The sequence below is a fragment of the Hibiscus syriacus genome, unplaced genomic scaffold, assembly GCF_006381635.1.
Source record: "Hibiscus syriacus cultivar Baekdansim isolate YM2019G1 unplaced genomic scaffold, ASM638163v2 tig00111772_pilon, whole genome shotgun sequence".
In the NCBI taxonomy this organism is placed as follows: Eukaryota; Viridiplantae; Streptophyta; class Magnoliopsida; order Malvales; family Malvaceae; genus Hibiscus; species Hibiscus syriacus.
In genome coordinates, this window is record NW_024063173.1 from 65,974 (window position 1) to 89,619 (window position 23,646).

At 37.0% G+C, this 23,646-nt stretch overlaps 2 protein-coding genes and 2 pseudogenes across 2 annotated transcripts; 2 read left to right on the plus strand and 2 right to left on the minus strand.

The window, feature by feature from the left end:
• The first annotated feature begins 6,813 nt into the window (after positions 1–6,813).
• LOC120170140 (UDP-glycosyltransferase 76F1-like) lies at positions 6,814–8,861 on the plus strand. The gene is given in 4 exon segments (XM_039178147.1): positions 6,814–7,208; positions 7,211–7,291; positions 7,810–8,541; positions 8,544–8,861. Coding segments are annotated over 4 exon segments (1,374 nt in total). The 5' UTR covers position 6,814; the 3' UTR covers positions 8,711–8,861.
• An 841-nt stretch (positions 8,862–9,702) lies between these two features.
• LOC120170148 lies at positions 9,703–11,078 on the plus strand (annotated as a pseudogene).
• Positions 11,079–11,785: 707 nt separating this feature from the next.
• LOC120170055 lies at positions 11,786–13,649 on the minus strand (annotated as a pseudogene).
• Positions 13,650–20,229: 6,580 nt separating this feature from the next.
• LOC120170120 (cucumisin-like) lies at positions 20,230–23,608 on the minus strand. The gene is made up of 10 exons (XM_039178131.1): positions 23,477–23,608; positions 23,294–23,382; positions 23,095–23,186; positions 22,490–22,733; positions 21,885–22,398; positions 21,701–21,807; positions 21,395–21,613; positions 21,176–21,287; positions 20,879–21,092; positions 20,230–20,799 (listed from the first exon to the last, which is right to left on the minus strand). Exons 1-10 carry the CDS (start codon positions 23,576–23,578, stop codon positions 20,270–20,272), a joined length of 2,223 nt encoding a protein of 740 aa, XP_039034062.1. The 5' UTR covers positions 23,579–23,608; the 3' UTR covers positions 20,230–20,269.
• Positions 23,609–23,646: the final 38 nt, after the last annotated feature.

Sequence of the window (23,646 nt, forward strand, 5' to 3'; positions counted from 1 at the left end):
TAAGACACAGGTTGGTATTCAACAAGCGTTTGTTAATCATTTCCGCACTGGTTATAATGAGATGAAAACAATTCCACTGAAGAGATTTGATATTCCTCTCAAGAGGTTAAATGCGGCAACCAGAAGGATCGTAGAAAGCCTATTTTCGGAAGAGGAGGTTTGGCTTACAATTAAATCATCGGATGGATCAAGAGCGCCAGGTCCGGATGGGTTCAATCTAGATTTTTTTAAGAGATTCTGGAAGTATCTTAAAGGTGAAGTTATGAAGTTTATGGAGGATTTTTCTGGGGAAGAGTGGAAGACTTTTCTTTTAATAAATCTTTTATTGCGCTAATTCCAAAGAAAGCAGAGGCAATTTGTCCTGACGATTTCAGACCAATCTCATTGGTAGGTAGTTTGTATAAGATTGTAGCTCGTGTATTGGCAAAAACAATGGGTAGTTGTCTTCATGAAGTGATTGGAGAAAATCAGTTCGCGTTTTTTGCTAGCAAACAGATAGTCGATTGTAGTTTGATAGCAAATGAAGTCATTAATGGGCTGTTTAAAAACAAAAAGGAGCAGTGCTGATCAAGGCAGATTTCAGTAAAGCTTATGATACGGTTGACTGGTGGTTTCTCAATCTGATCCTGAAGAAAATGGGTTTCGGCAGAAGATGGAGAAAATGGGTTAATTCGTGTATTTCAACTCCTTCGATTGCAGTATTAGTAATGGCTGTCCGTCAAAGAGCTTTTCTATGAAGAGGGGATTAAGACAAGGCTGTCCGTTGTCGCCGTTGCTTTTAATATTGTTGGCGAAGCCCTCAGTGGTATGATAAAGAAGGCGACGGACATAGGTTTATGTAGTGGGGTGGCAGTAGGGAATGGTGGCGTTGTTTTATCACATATCCAATTTGCAGATGATCTGCTCATTTTTTCAGATTCAAAACATGAGTCCATCTCTAATTTCTATCGGGTTCTTAAAATTTCGAAGTGGCAGCTGGATTAAAGCTTAATAAGGAAAAAACTATGTTATTCGGCATAAACGAGGAAGCGAGTAGAGTGAGGGTTTGGGCAGAATCGATTCGCTGTGGTTGGGCTGAGCTTCCGTCGACATACTTGGGTCTACCGTTAGGGAACCGGAAGAACTCAAAGGTCATTTGGCAGCCCATTGTGGACAAAATCAAACATTGGCTCCAAAGTTGGAAAGGAAAACTACTTTCCTTTGGTGGAAGGTTAACATTGATCAAATCTGTTTAGTTAATTTGCCTGTATTCTACTTGTCCATGTTTTCAGTGCCTAAGTCCATAGCTGAGATGATAAATAGATGCATAGTAAACTTCGTTTGGAATTCTAAGACTGAAAGGAGCATCCATTGGATTAGTAGGGACAGTATCTGTAGACCCAAATCGCAACGGGGCTGGGAATTATCGATGTCAAAATTAGAAACCATGCTTTGCTAAATAAATGGATTTGGAGGTTTAGTGTGGAAAAGGACAGCTTATGGCGGAAGGTCGTTGTTGCAAAATATAATTACGATATGGATTCGATCATTCCTAAAGATGTTAAAATTAATAAATGTTCTTGGATATGGCGTAATATTGTTAATCTATCTGGGCTTAACGAGTCATGTTCTTTAAAGAGTTGAGATGTATAATGGGGGATGGGAATAACATTCAGTTCTGGACAGATTATTGGACAGAAAAGAGATCTTTGAAAATCGCCTTCCCGAGAATATTTAGCATAGCAAAAAAAAAAATGTGGAAAAATTAGTGAGTTCGGAAGTTGGACTCATGGTGTGTGGGAATTGAGGATTGAGCTGAGAAGAGCTTTCTTTGAGTGGGAAAAGCCAATTTGGTATGATTTCTTGAATGTTTTGAACAGAGCAGTTGGTATAGTTCAAGGTATTGACAGGTTAATATGGAATGGATCAAGGGATGGGTGTTACAAACCGAAATCTTATTGCATAAAATGGCTTCCCACGGCAATATTGAAGACCCAATTTGGAGATTGGTTTGGATTAAATTTGTTCCAATGAAGGTCTCGGTTTTGTGTGGAAAGCAGTCCATCAAAGATTGCTGGTCATGTCTGAGTTGGAAAAGAGAAGAGTTAACTGTGGTGATCAATCTTGTGTATGTTTTGCAAAAGTGAGCTGGAAACAATTGACCATGTTATGTGTCATTGTTATGTTATTTGGGAAGTATGGCAACGTTGGTGCAGTGTTTGGAAAGTTAATTTGGTCCTCCCAAAGACAATTAAACAATTATTACATGCATGGTTTCACAGAGAATACGAAGGAATGTTCGGGGTCTATGGCAAATTGGTTTTTTGGTTTAAGTTGGACAATTTGGTTGTGCAGAAATAAAACCAGATTCAATGGAGTTTCTTTTCGATAGATCATATATTTATAAAGCTATGGTCCAGATAGGGGTGCGGGCGAATTACTTATGGCCGAGGTGATTCCAATGGTAATGAGTTTGTTTCTAATCCGGAAGCCATTGTCCTTGGTGTTCGATGATGTAATCTGGGGCGGTGTTATGGGATAGACATTTTTCATTCTGATTTTACTGACTAAACGTTTCCAGGACTCCTGTTTTAGTGCTGCTTTGTTTCCACATTTATTGCAGATAATCAAGGAGTCAGCTGAGCTGCAGTACTTTAAATTTCTTCAAGATGATTCGTTAAATACAAGGCTCATTAATCATAATTGTTAATTCAGTTCATGATGTTACTAGTATATTAGTGTACTGGATTTGGCAGTCTTGTTTCCTTGGTGGTTTTGGTTCGTTATTGCGTTGGTCAATGAGGGGTGGGCTGTTTTTTGAATAGTTTATACTGTGTGGATGTTGTGGACTATGCACCAGTGGTAGTTTTCGGAGATTGCAGGAACTGGTTATGTTTCGATGGGTTTTTGGAGGTGCTAGGCGAGGCTAATGTTTGGCGTGATTCAGCTGCTTACCTGCGGATGGTTTCGTTTTATCCTTGCTTGGGGACCGGTTTCTGTGGTATTTCTTTTTTTCGGATAATCGCGCGGGATACTTGCGTCCTACAGATGGCCGTGGAGGGGTCCTGGTTGCTGGTATGGAACTATTATGGGTATTTTGCAAATGTTTTGTCTTGTATCCCTTGGGTGTATGTTTGATTAATTTACTACTGTTGAGTCGTGCTTCTAGCTTGTTCACTCCAAAGCGCACTCTTTTTCCTCCAGATAGGTTTAGGGAGGTTTTTTAACGAGGCATTTGGATGTGAAGTACTTTGTATTGTTTCTCTTCAATTACAATGTATATCTCTGTTCAAAAAAAAAAAGAAAAAGAGTGAGATTCAATTATCTATTTTCGAGCCATTAAAATATATAGTGAGAGTGGTTGAAGAGCAGTGCCATGAATTGAGATCCTAATTTCAAAATTTTCAGGTTCAATGGTCCCATTGCTATCAAAGATTAAAAGCATGAAAGATTAAGGGAGATGTCAACACATGGTGTGCTCAAAATCTTTTCCAATAAACAAAGATGTGGCCCTCATAAATGTCATAATCTTGGGTACATTTCCTTAGGGTGTGGTGGTTCACCTTTAGATAAATTATGACCAATAAGTTCAAATACAAAATCTTTCCATAAATAGTTATGCTACTCACATATGTTTGATTCACTCGAACGGTCCAATCTTGTCTAATCGAGAGGGGGGAAAAAACTTTATAGGCCGTCACGTTGATCATTAGATACAAACACAATATTTTATTTCATGAAATACAAATTTAAAAGATTATATTAAAAATTTAATGGATATAAAATTTCAAAATTTCAGAGAGTGTGAAATTAAAGCATCATAGAAAATATAAAAAATACTTAAATTATACGAGAATTAAAGTTTTTAATGAATGCGATCACTCCTCAATCCATTCCCGTTAATTATCATTTATCATTGATTGACTTGAGTTATACGTAACTATATAGCTTGATTTAAAGTTCCGTAAGTTAAATATCACTATATAACCCGTAAGTTTAATGTCACTATATAACTTGATTTTTGTGGTTAAAAGATTGTTTTTATCTTTTGAGGTTATAGTTTGTGTTCCACATATGCAGGAGTACGAGTGTTATTGTCAAATGATTAAGAATCTTTGAACATATACTACCTTGTATTCATCCCAAATTTATATATAGAAAAATTTTGTAAGTTAAAATTATTTTATTTTCATTAGAAAAAATGGTTTGAATAAGCCCATCAAGTCCTATCACACTCCATTCATCGAAAATTAAACACTGTTTAAGGAGATCTAAAGTCTTATCACACTAAAACCAATCGAAATTAGTAATATCATGAATCTTTTTATTATGACTTGATCTCACAATCAAAACTATATGAAAACCTAACAACTATATTAACCAATAATTAATTTAAATGTTATGTTCTTTTCTAAAGAATAATTTTCATATAATTACATTAACAATAGAAATTAACAACGCTGTTAATTTATATCTATTTATAACATTATAAAAAATAGATGAATCAACTTAATTTATAAAGTAGAAGGATTGAATATTAAATTGTAGCATACTAAAGACTTCAAAATCATTATTAGACCATTTTTTAGAAATGTTTGAGATTGAATTTGAAAGAATTGATTATAGAAAGAGAGGCTTAATAATATAATTTCCATCCATTAAAATAATAGTGAGAGTGGTTGAAGAGTAGTGCCAAAACTTGAGATCTCAATTTCAAAATTCAAGTTCAATGGTCCTATTGATTCTTACAAGATTGAAAAAGAAAACCCCTTTTGTTTACTTTATAAATAGATACATTTAGAAAATTGATTCGAAAACAATGGCTATGGAAGATTCAAAGCATGGGAAATTCAATGGAATTGTCAACACATGGTGTGCTCAAAATCTTTTAGGGTACATTTCTTTTAGGGTTTTTTCTATTCAAAAACTAAGTCTTTATGTTATCAATAATCTGTTACTTTAGTGAGATAAGATATTAGACCTCTTATGTAAGATCAATATTCGAATCTTGGCATTATGAATGAAAAAAAATTGGGTTGGAATGATTGTCCCTTAATAGGCTTCTATAGTATCTGATCTAGAGTAATCGATTAATATATCATATACTAATAGTTAAACCAAAAACAAGTCTCTGAGCTAATTGATTGATCTCTAAGTTCAAATTCAAAAATTTGATTCGATTTAATTTTGGTTTATAAAAATTCGATTCGAATAATAGTATTTGTACGATATTACTAGTTTTTATCTAAAGAGACAGATCAAGTTAGTCAGCAATAGGTGAAACCCAATTTTTGGGGATGCCTTGGGGAGTTAGCTGAGCCATTGCCTAATGGGTTAATGGAGTTGGGTTAAATGGGTTCCTCAACAAGTCTAGGCTTATCCATCTGTGAGAGTTCTTTTTGGACTCACAATGGTTGGATTTAAACTTCGAGGAGTACATGCAAAGGGTCACTATGATTTGCATGCCTTATCTCATGAACTAGGATGATTATACGATAATACGTATCTGTTTATAACATTTTTAATTAATCAACAATATATATTCCACAGATAAAATACTGGAACTTAAGATTATAAGGAGAATAATATTTACTTTAACTATTAATGTCATTGACAGATTATTTAGGATGGAGATGTACTAAATCGTTGTACATTGGAATATAACCCAAAGTCGAACTCGTATGTCGGATCCACTCTCAATATGTATGATCAATGTATCTCTATTATTTAAATTGATTCGTGTTGTGTATTTTTAAATTGCTGCTTTTGATTCTCGGTACTTTCTGATGAGGTTTTGTTATAATTCATGGAGTATACTTGTATAATTATTTAATAATAACATCACGATATAACGAACTTAAAAGAATCGTAAAATAAAAAATATCAAGATTTAATGTAAAAAAATCATTTAAAAAAAACACATTCAGTGAAGGAGAAAAATTTACTATGCCAAAAAAGAATACAAAAAAATTAGTATCTAAATGTGATTTAAGATTAATCAACTTGCTACTAAACTCTATTCTTAGTATATGTTTATAGGGATAAACTTGCATAGAAAAGGATATCTTTTAACGAAGACGTATTTTGTAGGGCATGCTTTTAGTAACGTGATATATTATATGGACGATTTTTTCGCTGATGTCATTCAAGATCAAAATAAAATAAATGAGAATAATGGATAAAAAACTTAAAATTATATGATTTTTTATTTATAAAAAAAACGCTCACAATACATGTCAAAGACAATGCACAAGTTGACAAAACGACAATATCAATGCATATGTATAAGCATTATCTTCAATCACTTAATGAATGCATGTTTAGAAGATTATATAACATTTTAAAAATTCATATAAAACAATATGAAATTGAGAATATCATGACAATTTTTTTTGTATAACGACCGATATCCGATATTGATCTACTAATCCGGATCGGGTATTGTAGAGGCGAGGACTACCCTCCTAACCCAATTTACTTCAGTCGCAATCGCCATGATTCAAACTCTTGACCTTATTTAAGGGATCTGTTCAAAGATAGATTTTAAACTTGATTAAACTCAAATTAATACGATAATTAAAGATAATTAGATACTAGATCTTGAGTATTTCATAAGGAAAAATTGTCTTGAATGTCGTTGATACAAGTCTGATAAAGTTTAGATGCCCCAAGTCATGTGCCAATTGATATAATAAAACACAATGGGAAAGCAATTAAAAGGACAACTCTAGGTCCAATATTAATGCATTTGTCTTCATTAATTATTTAATTTCGTCCGAACCTGCATTTCTCTTTATAAGTGATTTATCGTAGACAAGTTGAAACGTACATAGGAATGGAGCAAAGGAAAGGCCGAAGATTGGTGCTATTTCCCTTACCATTGCAAGGCCACATTAATCCCATGTTGGACCTTGCAAATATTCTCCATTCGAGAGGCTTCTCAATCATCATAATCCACACCACCTTCAACTCTCCCGACCCTTCGAACCACCCTCACTTCACTTTCCGTTTCATCTCCGAAAACCTACCCAAAGGTCATCGGACTTGCTGCAAAACCGATCTCATTGCTTTCCTTTCGATGCTCAACACGAAATGCGGACCGCCTTTCCGCGATTGCTTGGTGGATTTGTTGTCGGACACTTCGGAGGAGCCGATTGCTTGCTTGATTTCTGATGCTATTCTTTACTTCACTCAAGATGTTGCAAATGAACTTAAGCTTCCTAGGTTAGTGTGCGGACTGGTGCTGCCTCTTCCTTTTGTGTTTTCACTGCTTTTCCCCTTCTTTGGGAAAAAGGGTACCTTCCATTACAAGGTATGATTGTGCCTTTTGTTACTATCCAATATATATTACCATAAGGGATCCATTTATGTGAGTGTAAAACTAAAGTAGTTTTAGGTACTTTCACAACCTCTAAATCATTAAACATGTATAAATAAATATAATATTTAGGTCGATATAATAGATATATTGAATCGATTTAAAAATCTACCTACATTACAAATACAATTATATTGACAAATTTAATGATCTGATTGTTAAAATATAAATAGTACAATAATTATAGAAATGAGTAAAATTAAAGTTAGTTTTACACTCATGTAAAGAGATCCATCTCCTACATATACACACTTGGAGAGTTAATTGCACCAGACATATAGAAACTATCATAAACTAGCCCATGCAGTAGGTATACACATGCTTATAATTCGTTCATACATTTTAAATACGTTTCACGTTAGATTTAAACTTGTATCTGGCGTTAAGTTAATGATTAGGTTGACAGATAAACTTATTGGTATGACATTAACATTTAATCTTGTTTACGGCAGATTCTAAACTAGAGGAGCCAGTGGTTGAGCTTCCACCATTAAGAGTTAAAGACCTCCCATCGATCCACACAAACGACCCGCAAGATCTTTACAAGGTGGTGACTTCAATGGTGAATCAAAGCAAATCATCTTTTGGGATGATTTGGAACACTTTCCAAGAATTAGAAAGAACTTCCTTGGAAACACTTCACCAACAGCTTGGGGTTCCACTTTTCCCAATTGGTCCATTTCATAAACGCTTTGCACCCACTTCAAGTGGTTCATCAACACATGATGGAACTTGTATTCCATGGTTAGATAAGCAAGTCCCTAGATCAGTTATCTACGTTGGGTTTGGAAGTTTAGCCACAATAAGTGAAACCCACTTTTTGGAGATAGCTTGGGGCTTAGCTAATAGTAACCAACCATTCTTATGGGTGGTTCGGACCGGTTTAATCGATGGTTCGGACGGGCTCGAACCATTGCCAAACGGGTTCTTGGAAGCATTGGGTGGAAGGGGACATATAGTTAAATGGGCTCCCCAACAACAAGTGTTGGCGCATCCATCTGTGGGAGCTTTTTGGACTCACAATGGTTGGAATTCAACTTTGGAGAGTATATGTGAAGGGGTCCCAATGCTTTGCATGCCTTGCTTCACTGACCAAAGGGTCAATGCAAGATATGTGAGTGAGATTTGGGGGATTGGTTTGCAATTGGAGAAAGGGATTGAGAGAGGGGAGATTGAGAGGACAATCAAAGGTTGATGGTGGAGGAGGAAGGGGAAAATATAAGGGAGAGAATGTTGCATTTGAAGGAAAAATTGAATCTATGCCTAAGTCGAAGTGGTTCTTCGAGACAATCATTGGATGACTTGATTCATCACATTTTGTCCTTAGAATCACTTACTTTTCAAACTCTTTGAAAAGTTAATTTAAGTTGAATTTGTATTTCTTTCATTAGAAATGATTGAATAAGCCTACCAAGCTCTAGTCAATTGAGCTTTAGGAATTTAGTTACGTTTACCCAATTTATAATGTCATGCTGATTCAAAGATGATATGAGGAAATAGAATATGAAAGAGGAAATAGAATGAGATAGAAGAGATTGATTATTAGATTATCGATGATAATCAATTAAATTTATAAGTTTTAATCACAATGATATAAGATATGAAAAAAAATTAGAGTTGGAAAGAAAATAAAAGAATATTGGTTTATTTCAAGCTAATAACCCTTGTGTATTAGAAAGCAAGAAGTAACAAATTCTGGTAAAAAAGTGAACCCATAAAGTGTTTTCAATGGTAAAAGAGGATGATCTTCTTAAAGGTCTTAGATTCAAGTAATTGTGTATGCAGAGCGTGTACATTATCAATTAACTCGAACAATTGTGTCTGAAATCAAACTCCTCCTTTCGATCCACCATCACATCGTTCGCCATTTTCTCCGCTATCTTCCTATCACACACATCCTTCATGTCCAACCCAATCTTCCACACCTCACTCACAAACTATTCACTTGTTGATCGGCAAAGTAAGGCAAACAAATATGGGCACCCCGACAACGATGCTATCCAAAGTCGAGTTCCATCCGCTATGTGTCAAGAACCCGCCGACGGCCGGATGGTTCAAGACCTCCTCTTGCGGTGCCCAGTTGACAAGTAGTAAATAATTTTGCACTATACTTTTTCTAAAATAATTTGAAATTAGTTTCTAACAAAATTTAGCCCAACTAGTGCCTATATTAAGATAAAACCAACAACAATTAACCTCCTCCTTTCTAATCATAACATTAAAGAAAACCTTTTTTTTTAACTTCATAACCATATTGAACTAAATCACACCCATTCTTACTCTAAAATTGGACATCTTTTTTTGTATAAATCCATCAACAATCTCTCATTATTCTACGCAAGACTAAAAAAAGGAATTCAACAATGGCTACAATGTTATTGTGGTGCATTACGATGATCTTTTTTATGGTCTTTCAAATGGCGAGTTCTGATGCCATTCTGGTTAAGATGAATGTGATCGATAAATGTTGGAGAGGGAACCCTTTTTGGCGGAGTCAACCACAACAACTTGCCAAATGTTCTGTTGGTTACGTTGGTAAAATGACCAACAATATTGGTAAGGATGTCATAAAATATAAGGTCATTGATCCTTCCGATGACCTTTAAATCCTAAACAAGGAACCCTTCGTTATGGGACTACAATGATCAAAGGCAAAGTATGGATCACTTTCAAAAACAACATGCAAATCATACTCCAAAGACCACTTCTCTTAAGTAGTTTTACCGCTATCGACGGTCGTGGTGTCGACATCCACATAACCGGTGTCGGTTGTCTTGTGGTTTATAAGGCGACCGATATAATCATTCACGGAGTACGGATCCACCATTGCAAGTCCCACCCACCTAGCACTGTTATGGGTCCGGACTCAAAGGTGATCCCATTAGGTCAAATGGATGGAGATGCTATAAGATTGGTCACTGCAAGGAAAGTGTGGATTGATCACAACACATTGTATGAATGCCAAGATGGTCTCCTTGATGTCACTCGAGGTTCCACCGATGTTACCATATCTAACAACTGGTTCAGAAACCAGGACAAAGTTATGCTTCTTGGGCATGATGATGGCCATTTGAGAGATAGAAACATGAAGGTCACTGTCGTCTTTAACCATTTTGGGCCTAACTGCAACCAAAGAATGCCAAGGTAAAAATGACTTAGCTCAATGTTTTAATTCAGAACAACCAGATGACTATTATATTAACTACATTGCAGAGTTCGCCATGGATATGCGCATGTAGCTAACAATTTCTACCAAGGATGGGAACAATATGCCATTGGTGGAAGCTCGAGCCCTAGCATTAAGAGCGAAGCCAACATTTTCGTAGCACCAAATGCAGACAACAAAGAAGTAATCTTTAGCACTATACCATCAATTATTTGGCTCAGAAATGTTGAATCCAAATTATTTTTTTAAATAGGTGATTTGGAGAAAAGGCGAGAAGACAGATAAAGCTTTATGGAAATTCTATTCAGTAGGTGATCTTTTAAAAAATGGAGCGTCTTTCAATAAGCAAACAGGTGTAGGAGGGGCAAAGCCTAATTATAACCCAGAGCAGAGTTTTAAGGTTGTGAATGCCAAATCAGTTAGAGAATTAACAAGAGCATCAGGTGTTTTGCAATGCTCTAGGACTCTGATATGCTAAATCCTTGTGAGAAAATAATAGTTATTTAGTATTGATATTTGGATCAAATAAACATGAGTTCATGAAGATTAGTGCTTTGATTATGTTTTATTTTAAGTAAAATATTGTGTGAATATTTTGTACAAGAGAGGGGGACATGGCATATTATTGTGTTAGCTATCAACCTTATCATATTATTACATGCGTCATCATTATAATACATTTAAATTTGAAACCATTTTAAGTTGCATGTTATCTAACAGTAACACTTTGGAATTCGGTCTAGAAGTTTTGTCTAGATAAATCTAATTTTGGAAACGATGATTTTTGGATTTGAAATTTAATTGGAAGAAATGCAAAGATGGGAGGAGCTGATTGAATTTAAATTTGGCATTGAGAGGAATAAACTAAATAATACCTAAATCTTGTGGCATAATTAAAAGGTTTTGTGGAATTAACGATCTAAATTTATTTCATTCCTTCACTTTCATTTCTTTATAATTTGGTACAAAAGTATAAAAAAAATGAAGCAGAGTCGCAAGCATCTATTGACGACTTTGTCAAAGTTGTCCTCATCAACCGACGACTTTATCAATTACTGTAGAAACATCTTTATTTCCCTAATTAATCTGATACTATCTCTGAATTTTTAATTTTATCCCAACATGCATTTCTCCCTAATTTTGTCATGTTTTCGTTTACCTGTTTTAATAATATATCAAATAGAAGTGATCATAAGTCGAACTGATTCAAGTATTCAGAATCAAACTTGAACAAATCAGACTTATTGGACTGGAATGATAATTTAACCTTTTGATAGTAACTTCTTTGCTGTGTAGCGTGCTTTGCATAAGGCCTCCAAAGATTCAGTTTTGGGTAAATTTAGACCTTTCCCCTCGCTCATATCAATTTTCTTCACACACACCCTTTCCAATTCAAAGCATTGAATGATTGACCCTAAAGCCAGGCCAACAACCCGTTGGCCTAAATCCATTCCAGGGCAAGACCTCCTCCCTAACCCGAACGGCATCATCTTACAACCTTCGATCCGGCCGTTCTCGAATCGCTGCGGTTTAAACCTCGGCGCTTCATCCCATACCTTCGGATCCCTTTGAATCGCCCACGCATTCACCAGCAACATCGTGTCTTTGGGAATGTCATACCCTAATATGTTACAACGATCCGATGAGACATGGGGAATGAGTAGAGGTACCGCTGGGTTCAATCGGAGGGTCTCGGACATTACGTTCTGTAAATATCGTAGTTTCGGGAGATCCGATTCGTCTAGCAGTCTGCCATGACCAACATGGAAGTCTAGCTCCGTTTTACTCTTTTGCGGTCCCTCCGAGTAGCATATTCTGCATGATAATAGCAGCAGAAAAGGCATTAATTGTTAGATTCATTAATGGTCGTACTGAATTAAATTGTTCGGTTAAGTGAGACAAACCAATATAAATAAGTATTTTTCTTTAACAGAATATCGAGAGAACGTCCCTATGCTATTGACATGTTCAATTTAAAACTTTTAGGAAAAAAATTAATTTATATAAGTGATAATATTTTTTTCATAATTAATATTGACTAAATTTTTGTAATATTTTAAAATAATAATATTAAGTTTTTTTATAATTATTAATATTATTTATTATATTTCATATTTATAATGAATAATTTTTTAAAAATATATCAATTAGCGAAAAATGATTTTGTATACTATCATCCTAATATTATGAAATAGTTTTTGAAAATTATTTTTTTAAAGTATTTTTGTTTTTAGATAATCTATTTTCAAATATTAATTACTATTGCTATGAATTAAAGGAGCAACTTCGTCACCTGGATTATGCCTTTGATAATTTCATCAGTATAATACTGAGCTTGTGATTCTTGCAAACAAAGCAAATGACTGATCATTGTATTCTCCTTGTCGACAACATCTTTATTCCTTCGATGCTCATCGATCAAACCCTGCAACAAGCCATCTATTTCTCTCGTTAATTTCACCACTCTCTTCTTATGTCCTCCGAAATCAATCCACTGTAAAAACGATAAAAAATTTTCCAACATTTGGTGGATCTTGTCACCATTGTACCGTTTGCCTGCAATCATCCTCATTGTTATGTTAAACGCTAGCTTCGACACCATTGGTTTCAACACGACCTTAACGAAACGGTCATCGCTCGAAGCGAAATGCAATTTTCGCAAGAAATTCTTGATTTCGTCCCTCCGAATACTCGAAGACGAGTTCAAACGACTGGAGGAGAAGATCTCGAGTTTGCAAATACGTGTAAGGTTTTGCCGATGGTCGCAGTAAGGGGATGAGCCGAGGGTGGTGTAATCATAACCGATATACTTGCCGACCCAGAAGAAAGGACGGTTTGCAAAAATGATATCGTTTTTGGTGAAGCATTTCTCGACGGCCGACGGGGATGACACAACGATCGCAAGACGTGAACCGAGTCGGAGGAAGAAGATCGGACCGTGTTTTTGCGAGAGAGAGAAGAGGGATTGGTTGAAGAGTTCCTTGAGGAGATGGAGATGGCATACAATTGGAAGAGTTGGTGGACCTGGTGGGAGATTCATGTTTTAATGTCTTGTTTGATCCAAGAGCTTGAGGATAGCAAAGATTAAAGAAGAAAAGTAACCAAACAAAACTCAACAAGTTCCATGTTAAACATGATAGGAAGGAAAGGGAATGAGGTGATCAATTGAGAATTGAGGATTCTTTTATAAAGACTTTGCATCAATTCCTTTAATTCAGAATTAGTATGTCATCGTTAAAAATTTGATGATATATAATACGACAATCAATAGAATTAACATAATAAAAAATTAGTCATCAACTTTTATACTTTGTTCTAATTTAATTCTAATTCTAAAAAATAATTATGTATTTAAATATTATATCAATTTAATCCTTAAAATCTTATTTATCATTGTGAACTTGTTTGTTTTTAAGTTGAGTGGTCATTTTGTAGCTTTTTATAGTTGGGAGATTCAAGAAAAAATATTTTATAATTAAAGGACTATTTCTGAATTTTACCTTTTTTTTTAAAAAAAAGTAAGATAAACTACACGTTTAGTACCCCTAACAATCACTTTTATTTAGCTTTGGTCACCCAATTATGATTACTTTTTTAAAATAATATATAACGTTATATTTTGGTTTCAAGTTTCATTCTGGTCACCTGTTGTTTAAAAGTAATAAAACTATTGACATGATTTTTTTAAAAAAATTCAATGATAATATGACATTAGCTTATGATGACACATCAACGTTAAAATAGTGGGTGACTAAAATGAAACCAATACATAACGATAGGTATGATTTTTAACAATGGGTGACACGTCAACGTTAATTTTTTAGCTTATGGTGATACGATGAGAAACCATGTTCCCTCCCAAATAATCATAAGTTTGCTTCTTTTAACTAGTTTGAATTAGGTAAAGTTTAATTTCTTATAAATGTAATATTTTTAAAAATTTATAATTGAGATGGATAGTTTGTAGTTGGATACTATTTATTATACTTAATTACTATGAGATGGGCAATTTTTTTAAAAGTTTATAATTAAGATGGATGGTTTGTAGTTAGATACTCTTTATTATACTTAATTACTATGACATGGGCAGATAGTACTCTGAATTAGGTCAAATTATTTATAAAAGTATTTGAAAGTTATTTTAACAAACGGTTTTTTTTTCTAAGAGGGATATTTTGACAAAAAAATTTGAAATGTTTAGGTTAAAGTGTTAAAAAAAGAAGAAGAGAGAATAGATGCCAAACTGACTATTTAGACAAACCTTGGGGGTACTTTTATCATTATATCATTTTTAAATATAGACTCATTTTTTTGTTGCCCTCCTGGTTCTAAGGTTTCGCCTTGACTAATCTGAACCGATCCGCATCGCACGTCTGACTTTGGTGGGTGAGTCTCTCGGCATGGATTTTCTACATACACAAGAACTCAAACTCGATATCTTACTTAAACGATATCAAGCTGGTTACCACTTCAACCAACCTCAGTTGATAAATATAGACTCATTAAATTCATGATTGAAAACAATAATTTACTTGATTTTTTTAACAAAGAATTTACTTGATTTCTAAGTATAATAGAGCTTGAGTACTATTATGTTCATTTGGTGAACAAAATTATATATATATTGTTGACGAAAATGGGTAAAGAAAACGAAAGAACACGAGAATTTTACGAGGTTCGGCAATGTGCTTACGTCCTCGGTGCCTAGGCGGCGCTAGAATTTTATTCAATGATATTTTAGGTCTAGGTTACATCTCTATTTATAATAGAAAACCCTGGTACATAATTACAAAATTAACCCTGTACCGTACCGCGGGGCCTGCGCCCCCGCACCCCCAACCCACATTATTTGTAACCCCACAACAAGACTTTCTTTGTAAGGACAGTTGATGTTCGCTTCACTCACTCCATCTCCTGTCCTCTTTACTGGTATATTTATGAGCCATACCTAACAAATCTCCACCTTGGCGAATATCCTGCCTCTTGAAAATTCAATGTGGGTTGGGTTACCTTGATTCTTTAACAACTCGAAACATTCAACAAGTCCAAGCAATGCTTGAACTTGTCTGTCGTAACTGGCTTAGTGAACATATCAGCGGCATTTTCATCAGTATGTACCTTCTGAAACAAAACCTCTCCAGATGCAACCAACTCTCTGATCTTGTGGAACCTTACATCAATATGTTTAGTTCTAGCACGATACACCTGATTCTTAGCCAAGTGAATAGCACTTTGATTATCACAAAGCAACTGAACTCCACCTTGTTGAACACCCAACTCCTTCACTAAACCAGTAAGCCATAAAGCTTCTTTTGCAGCTTCAACCGCTGCCATGTATTCAGCTTCAGTTGTAGATAGTGCCACAATAGATTGAACAATAGACTTCCAACAAATAGGCCCTCCACCAAGAGTAAAGACATACCCTGTCGTAGATCTTCTATTATCCAAGTCACCTGCATAGTCTGAATCCACATATCCTACAACCAAAGGATTATCCCGCTGACTCCCAAAAACAATTCCATGTCCCACAGTACCCTTTAAGTACCGAAAGATCCACTTGACTGCTTCCCAATGTTGCTTACCAGGTTTAGACATGTACTTACAAACTTGACTAACAGCATGAGCTAAATCAGGACGAGTACATACCATCGCATACATCAAGCAGCCAACAGCATTAGAATACGGAACCTTTGCCATATCTTCAGCTTCCTTATCTGTCTTGGGGCACTGTTCTGATGAGAGCTTAAAGTGATTCGCCAATGGAGTGCTAACTGGTTTTGCGCTGCTCATCGCAAACCTTTCTAGCATTTTCTCAACATAACCTCGTTGAGATAGCCGCAGTTTCCTTGAGTCTCTGTCCCTGCAAATTTCCATTCCAAGAATTTTCTTTGCAGCACCTAAATCTTTCATATCAAATTCTTGACTCAATAAAGTTTTCAAACCGATAACATCATCCATGTTCTTCGCAGCAATCAACATATCATCAACATACAGTAATAGAAAAATAAAAGAACCATCATCAAGGCTCTTAACATAGACACAACAATCATACTCACATCGGTTGTAGCCAATCTTGATCATATAGGAGTCAAACCGTTTATACCACTGTCTCGGAGACTGTTTTAACCCGTACAAAGATTTCTTCAATCTGCAAACTAAATGCTCGTTTCCAGGTTGAGTGAAACCTTCAGGTTGCCGCATGTAGATCTGCTCCTCTAAATCACCATGCAAAAAAGTAGTTTTAACATCCATCTGCTCTAAATGCAAATCCCAACTAGCCACCAATGCAAGTACTGCTCGGATTGAAGTGTGCCTGACCACAGGAGAAAAGATTTCATCATAATCAACTCCTTTCTGCTGTGAAAAACCCTTCGCTACCAAACGAGCCTTGAACTTCTCCCCCTCTTTTTCTGTTACTGCTGGTTTCTTCTTATACACCCATTTGCAACCAATCGGCTTCTTACCCTCAGGAAGGGGAACTAACTCCCATGTGCGATTGTGATTCAAAGACTCCATCTCCTTAACCATGGCTGCCATCCACTTGTCGTTTTCCTGACTAGTAACGGCATCATGAAAAGTAACTGGATCATCATTGCTAACAGTAAGTGCAAAAGATACCAAGTCTTCAAAACCCAATCTGTTCGGAGGCTTTATATTCGTCCGTCTCACCCTGTCTCTGGCGAGACTATAATCCTGCAAATCATCCGTAGTGGAACCACCAGAAGTCGGTTGAGAAGTTTCTGGTTTCTCAACTGGAAACTGCTCGAAATCTACCACTGTCGTGTCTTGCTTCTGCTGCAACATAGACTGTTCATCAAAAACGACATCTCTACTAATCACAACTTTCTTCGCAACTGGATCCCAGAACTTGAATCCTTTGACACCTTTCTTGTAACCCAGAAAAATGCACTCCTTCGATTTTGCATCAAGTTTAGATCTCTCATCAGCAGGTACATGCACATAAGCAGGACAACCAAAAATCCGTAAGTTATCAAAACTAACATCATGACCAGTCCATACCTCTTCTGCAACTTTCCCAGCCAGCGATGCACTTGGCGATCTGTTGATAAGGTAACACGCCATGTTAACAGCCTCAGCCCAGAAGTGTTTGGGAAGCCCCGCATTCAACCGCAAACATCTGGCTCTTTCATTCAACGACCTGTTCATTCGTTCCGCAACACCATTCTGTTGTGGTGTCTTGCGCACTGTAAAATGCCTCTGAATCCCATGCTCCTTACAGAATTGTAGGAACTGTGAATCTGTGTACTCCGTACCATTGTCAGACCGCAAACACTTGATTTTCGTCCTGTTTGGTTTTCTACCTCAGCTTTCCACAGCTTTAACTTCTCAAAAACTTCAGATTTCTGTTTCAAAAAATACACCCAAACTTTCCATGAAAAATCATCAATAAAAGTAACATAGTACCTAGATCCACCCAAAGACGATGTCGTGGAAGGCCCCCATACATCAGAATGCACATAATCAAGAATCCCTTGAGTTGTGTGCTTCGCAGTCTTGAAACGGACTTTAGTCTGTTTACCAAGAACACAATACTTGCAAAAATCGAGCTTACAGCTTTTGACAACATGCAACAAGTTTCTCTTGTGTAATTCTGCCATACCACGTTCACTAAGATGAGCAAGGCGCATATGCCACAATTTTGTCGTATCATCACAGGACTCAACAGAGTGAACTCCACCTGCAACGGTACTCCCTAACAATCTGTAGATATTCCCTGCAGTCATCTTGCCTTTCATCACAGTCAATGCTCCTTTAACAATCCGAATGGTTTCCCTATCCTCGTCAGCCTTAGGGATAAAACCATTCTTGTGCAAAGTGCCCAAGGAAATCAAATTCTTCTTCAAGTCTGGGATATGTCGAACACCACTCAACGTCCGAACGGAGCCATCGTGCATCTTAATTCTGACATCACCAATACCAACAATATTGCAACATCGATCATCACCCAAATAAACCGAACCAGAATTAACCGGCCTGTATGTCGAAAACCATTCCCTATTTGGCGTGATGTGATAAGAACATCCAGAATCAAGAATCCAAGCATCCGTCAATTGTGTCGTTGAAATAGAAAGCATATCACCCTCACTGCAATCAGAAGTATCATCCTCGACCACGTTCACAGACTTGGATGAGCCATCACGCTTCTCATCAGTCTGCTTTTTCAACTTCGGACAGTCTCGCTTCATATGTCCCGCCTCCTTGCACTTGTAACAGTGAATCGTCTTCTTATCCCTGGATTTGGATCTGGAATTCCGCTTCCCGGACCCTGCCTTCTCTGGCTTCCGTCCACGATCTCGATTACCCTTGACATATAAGCTATCGGCTTGAGAGCTTTCCCCTGCATTCTGCTTCCGCTGGTTGTGAGCCAACAAGGCTGCAGTAATCTCCTCAACGTTGATAGTCTCTTTCCCATATGTAAGAGTAGTCACCATGTGTTCGTAAGAGGAAGGCAACGAACACAACAGAATCATCGCTCTGTCTTCATCCTCAATTTTCACATCAAGCCGAGCCAGATCAGAAACGATTTGATTGAAGACATTCACGTGTTGCGCCAAATCGTGATCGTCCTGCATCTTCAGCCCATATAGCCGCTGCTTCAGATACAGTTTTGTCGTTAAGGATTTGGACATAAACTGACTTTCCAACTTCCTCCAAATTTCGTCTGGAGACGATAGATGCATGACGTGATACATGACCTCGTCCGCCAAGCATAATCGTATGGTTCCTGCCGCTCGCTGCTGCAATTCTTCCCAATCTTCCTCATCCATCGACGTCGGCTTTGTAGGTCGCAAAGCCTTCAAGATCCCTTGCTGCGCCAATAGATCCTTCACCCTCGTTTGCCATAATCCGAAGTTACCCTGACCATCGAATTTCGCGACTTCGAATTTTGCTCCTGACATCTGATACCAATTGTTGACGAAAACGGGTAAAGAAAATGAAAGAACACGAGAATTTTACGAGGTTCGGCAATGTGCTTACGTCCTCGGTGCCTAGGCGGCGCTAGAATTTTATTCAATGATATTTTAGGTCTAGGTTACATCTCTATTTATAATAGAAAACTCTGGTACATAATTACAAAATTAACCCTGTACCGTACCGCGGGGCTGCGCCCCCGCACCCCCAACCCACATTATTTGTAACCCCACAACGAGACTTTCTTTGTAAGGACAGTTGATGTTCGCTTCGCTCACTCCGCTCCATCTCCTGTCCTCTTTACTGGTATATTTATGAGCCATACCTAACATATATATATATATATATATATTTCTCAACAAGTAGTTTTTATTAAAATAAAAACAGTCCAAACCATGATACTCGTTAAAAATTTTCTAAACAAAATTATATATTTAATATACTAATCATACGTATAAAATATAATAAATAATATTATTTTATTAAAAATAAAATTATTTATATGAAATTTTAGTAAGAAACTTGTCAAAAACTTTTTTTATATTTTTTATCAGATATTTTTCTTAAGTTATTTCAAATATTTTTTCTTAAATTATTTTTTAATAACAAAAACATAAGATTAGGAGACATTAAAATATGCAAACTCAAATAATTTATTATTCCATTACGCTAACATAATCCTCAGTTACATGAAAACAAGTTCATGTTCATACATTATTGATAAAACATAAATAAGTCCACTAATAATCATATGATTTGTTGATATAGTGTCTAAACTCTTAGATCGATAGCTCCGATATTGTTTGAACTTTTTATTGCAATATCGAACCATAAGCGACAATGGGGCTCTTCACTTTATGAACACCATCATCCCAGATCAAGGAACCGGAAATGATAGAGTTCCCGAGCTCCGCCGCGACGGTCACAACGAAGTTTTGCGTCTGGCCGACATATTCGAAAGAAAGCACACTTGGTTGAACTTGGATTACAAGCCCCGGAGGTGCGTTAACAACTGCATTGTAAGTTGACACTGCTGGGCCAACGTTAGTTACTGTCCGATGAAAGATTCGAGTGATCGATGTTCCGGGAGTTGAAGATAAGGCGAACGAAGGGTAATTCAGATCCCACACCATTCCATTCGTGTCATCGGAACAACTGCTGCTATTTCCAGTTATAAGCTGAATGTTTTTAACGGTATAACCTTGTCCACACAAGAATTTCACATAATCGATCTCCCCAGCATCGTAAACCAATCCGGGATCGGTTGCTTGTAAAGGGTTAATGTGACCTGCCCCGTATGCGAACTCGGCTTCGACGTTGTTCTTCGAAGTCATTGGCATAGCTGCAAAAAGTAGAAGAAATATCGTTAGATTTCGGAATTGGAATCCCTGATATTTTCGCATGAAATTAGCAGGCTTCACCTGTTGTCATTAGAGCAGATCTAATTGCAGCAGGGGACCATGTGGGATGGAACGACTTAACGTAAGCCGCAGCCCCGGTCGCATGTGGACAAGACATCGATGTGCCCGAAATAATGTTGTACTTAGTTGTTTGTGTATCGCCTTCTGCTTCCGATACGGAGGCTGCTTCGGACCATGCCGCCAAAATATCGACCCCGGGCGCCGTAAGATCGGGCTGAACTTGAATTGAGAACATTAGAACTTAAAAAGGAAACATTAACTGAAACTCAAAATTGGTGAATATTATTTCATTAGTACCTTGAGAATATCTGCTGTAACAGGGTTAGGCCCTCTGGATGAAAATGTAACAACGAATGGGGCAAATTGATTATTATCTTGGCTGGTCCTCAATATTGTTGCAGTTGGGTTCCTAATAAGAAAAATGACAGTAAATCTCAAGTCTGAGCATAGTAGAGGGACTAAAATTATAATTATAATAAGAAAAATGACAGTAAATCTCAAGAAATAGGAAAATACTCTGTTGTGTTCAAATAGTTGAGGATCATTCTTCCATCATTCATATTCACGGTGGAAAGAGGTAGAGGATAACTGAATTGATAATCCTTGTATCCTAGATCTTGGAACACGGCTCCGGCGGCTCCAGCTTCCATTACACCTTCGTAATCAGTGAAGTACTCGCAGAAAACGATCTTTCCTTTCACTAGTGTTGAGTTCAATGACCCTGGAAAGCAATATCTGTAACAAAATTTCGTTACATCAAGATACCATTCACTTATGTTGATCGAGTATGGTACGATCGGCATTCCGCGATCTGGGTACTACCTGGAAAAATACGTAGCGGAAGGGCCTATGGTTGCGTTCGGAGCGTCTCCGCCGTAGATGAAAGGATACATTTTGCCCTTGAGATCAAATATGTTTATAGTGGCTCCCTATAAGTAGGAAATTAAGGTGTAAGTAGGCATCAGTGTAGCAGAAATGAATGGATTATGAATATCCCTTTAAGTACCTCGTAAATCTGCCCGTTTCCGAGTTTCACCTTTGCAACGAACTTTCGATCGATCGTACTAGCTGCCACCGATAGTGACCAAGGTGAAAGATTTGTAACCGATGCGGGGCGAGGACCGCCATTACCAGCGGAGTTCGATGTGAGGATCCCGTTCTTCATTGCATGGAAAGCACCGATAGCAATGGAGTCTTCAAAATAATCCATCGGTAAAGCACTCCCGACCGAAAGAGAGATTATGTCGACGCCATCGGCAATTGCATCATCGAATGCCGCAAGAATGCCTTCATCAGAGCAACCGTCATACCAACATATCTTGTAAACTGCAATACGTGCCGACGGAACCCCTCCGCGAGCAGTCCCTCTGGCGATGCCGTATAAGCTTGCTTGGCTAACTAAGCGACCTGCAGCTGTTGAAGAAGTGTGAGTCCCGTGACCCTCCGCGTCCCTCGGAGATAAAAAATCTCCCGGTCCGGCTTCTCCATCGGTCAGGTAGTATCTAGCTCCAATTATTTTGCTGAAAGGGATTCAAACATTGTTAAGACCAATATTTTAGGATTTAATGAATATTTTTATAATGTTAAAGTTTCTGGCATGTTATGTTTTACTTATTGCAAGTGAAATTGGCCAAGTTTTGGCAGCTGCCCTCCCATTTTTCTGGGATCGAGCCATATCCAGTGTCGTTAAAACTTTCCGATTCGGGCCAAATGCCGGTGTCGAGCATTCCAACAATGATATCACTCTCAATGATTGATCTTTTCATTTTCTTGTTGAATCCCATGAATTCCCATGACCTTGTTGTGTGGAGCTGCTTCTTTTGGCTAAGGAACACCGATACTACCCCTTCCTTATCTGAATTTTAGAAGGATTAAATCCAGAATTTCAGTGTTGTACAGCGACTAATAAAAATTAGACCCCAAAAATAATAGTTAAAGGGTAAACTATGTATTTAGTCATCTAAGTATCACTTTGGTTTCGTTTTGGTCACCTAACTATTTTTTTATCAAAATTATCACTGATGTTACATTTTTGTCACCCTTCGTTAAAATATTAACGACGATGTTGACATGTCACCATAAGGTAATGTCATATCAGCAGTTTTATAAAATGAAACGAAAATGTAACGTGAGTGATAATTTTGAAAAAAAAATAGTTGCGTGACCAAAACGAAACCAAAGTAATAGTTGGGTTACTCTAGATTAAATCTCTTAACCTCTCATTTTATTTGCTTCATCAACGGTTAACTTAGCTGCAAATCCATTGAAGCTCCTACCGTAGCTGTAGACTAAAACATCTGATGCATCACTGTGGAAAGCAATTCATAAACAAAAGTTAATTATTTGGACTAGTTAATGACAAGTTAAACTATTCAAGGACCAAAACAGTAATTTAACCGATAATAATCGACAAACCTAGGAACAACATCTTGAAGCATGCCTATATGAAGGCTTGAAATGGAGACATCACCCTTGGGAAGGTCTCCCATGTAAACAATGTAGACCTGTTTTCAATTCAACAACAACAATGAGACATATTAGAACTAATCAAAGTTTTGAAATCGTTGAAAATCAGCTCGGATTTCTTTATCAATTTGCCTGTCTCGAGTTCCGATCGGATGCTCCGTGGCAGCCAACGAGGAAGCTAATTCCAAGACAGATAAGCGTTAGCGAAACTAAAGAACCTGCCCGGACCGCCATTGATGAGTTCTAGAGCTTGAGTTGGTAATAATCAATGCCGTGAAAGAGGGGGATTTATACAAGTATTG

Bases quoted from the DNA above. Each gene is read 5' to 3' on its own strand.
- LOC120170120 (XM_039178131.1), bottom strand. From the start codon at position 23,578: ATGGCGGTCCGGGCAGGTTCTTTAGTTTCGCTAACGCTTATCTGTCTT. The intron at 23,187-23,293 runs GTTTGTCGATTA...TGCTTTCCACAG, and splicing joins CTTCAAGATGTTGTTCCTAG to TGATGCATCAGATGTTTTAG. The intron at 21,614-21,700 runs GTAGTACCCAGA...ATTTTGTTACAG, and splicing joins TCCGCTACGTATTTTTCCAG to ATATTGCTTTCCAGGGTCAT.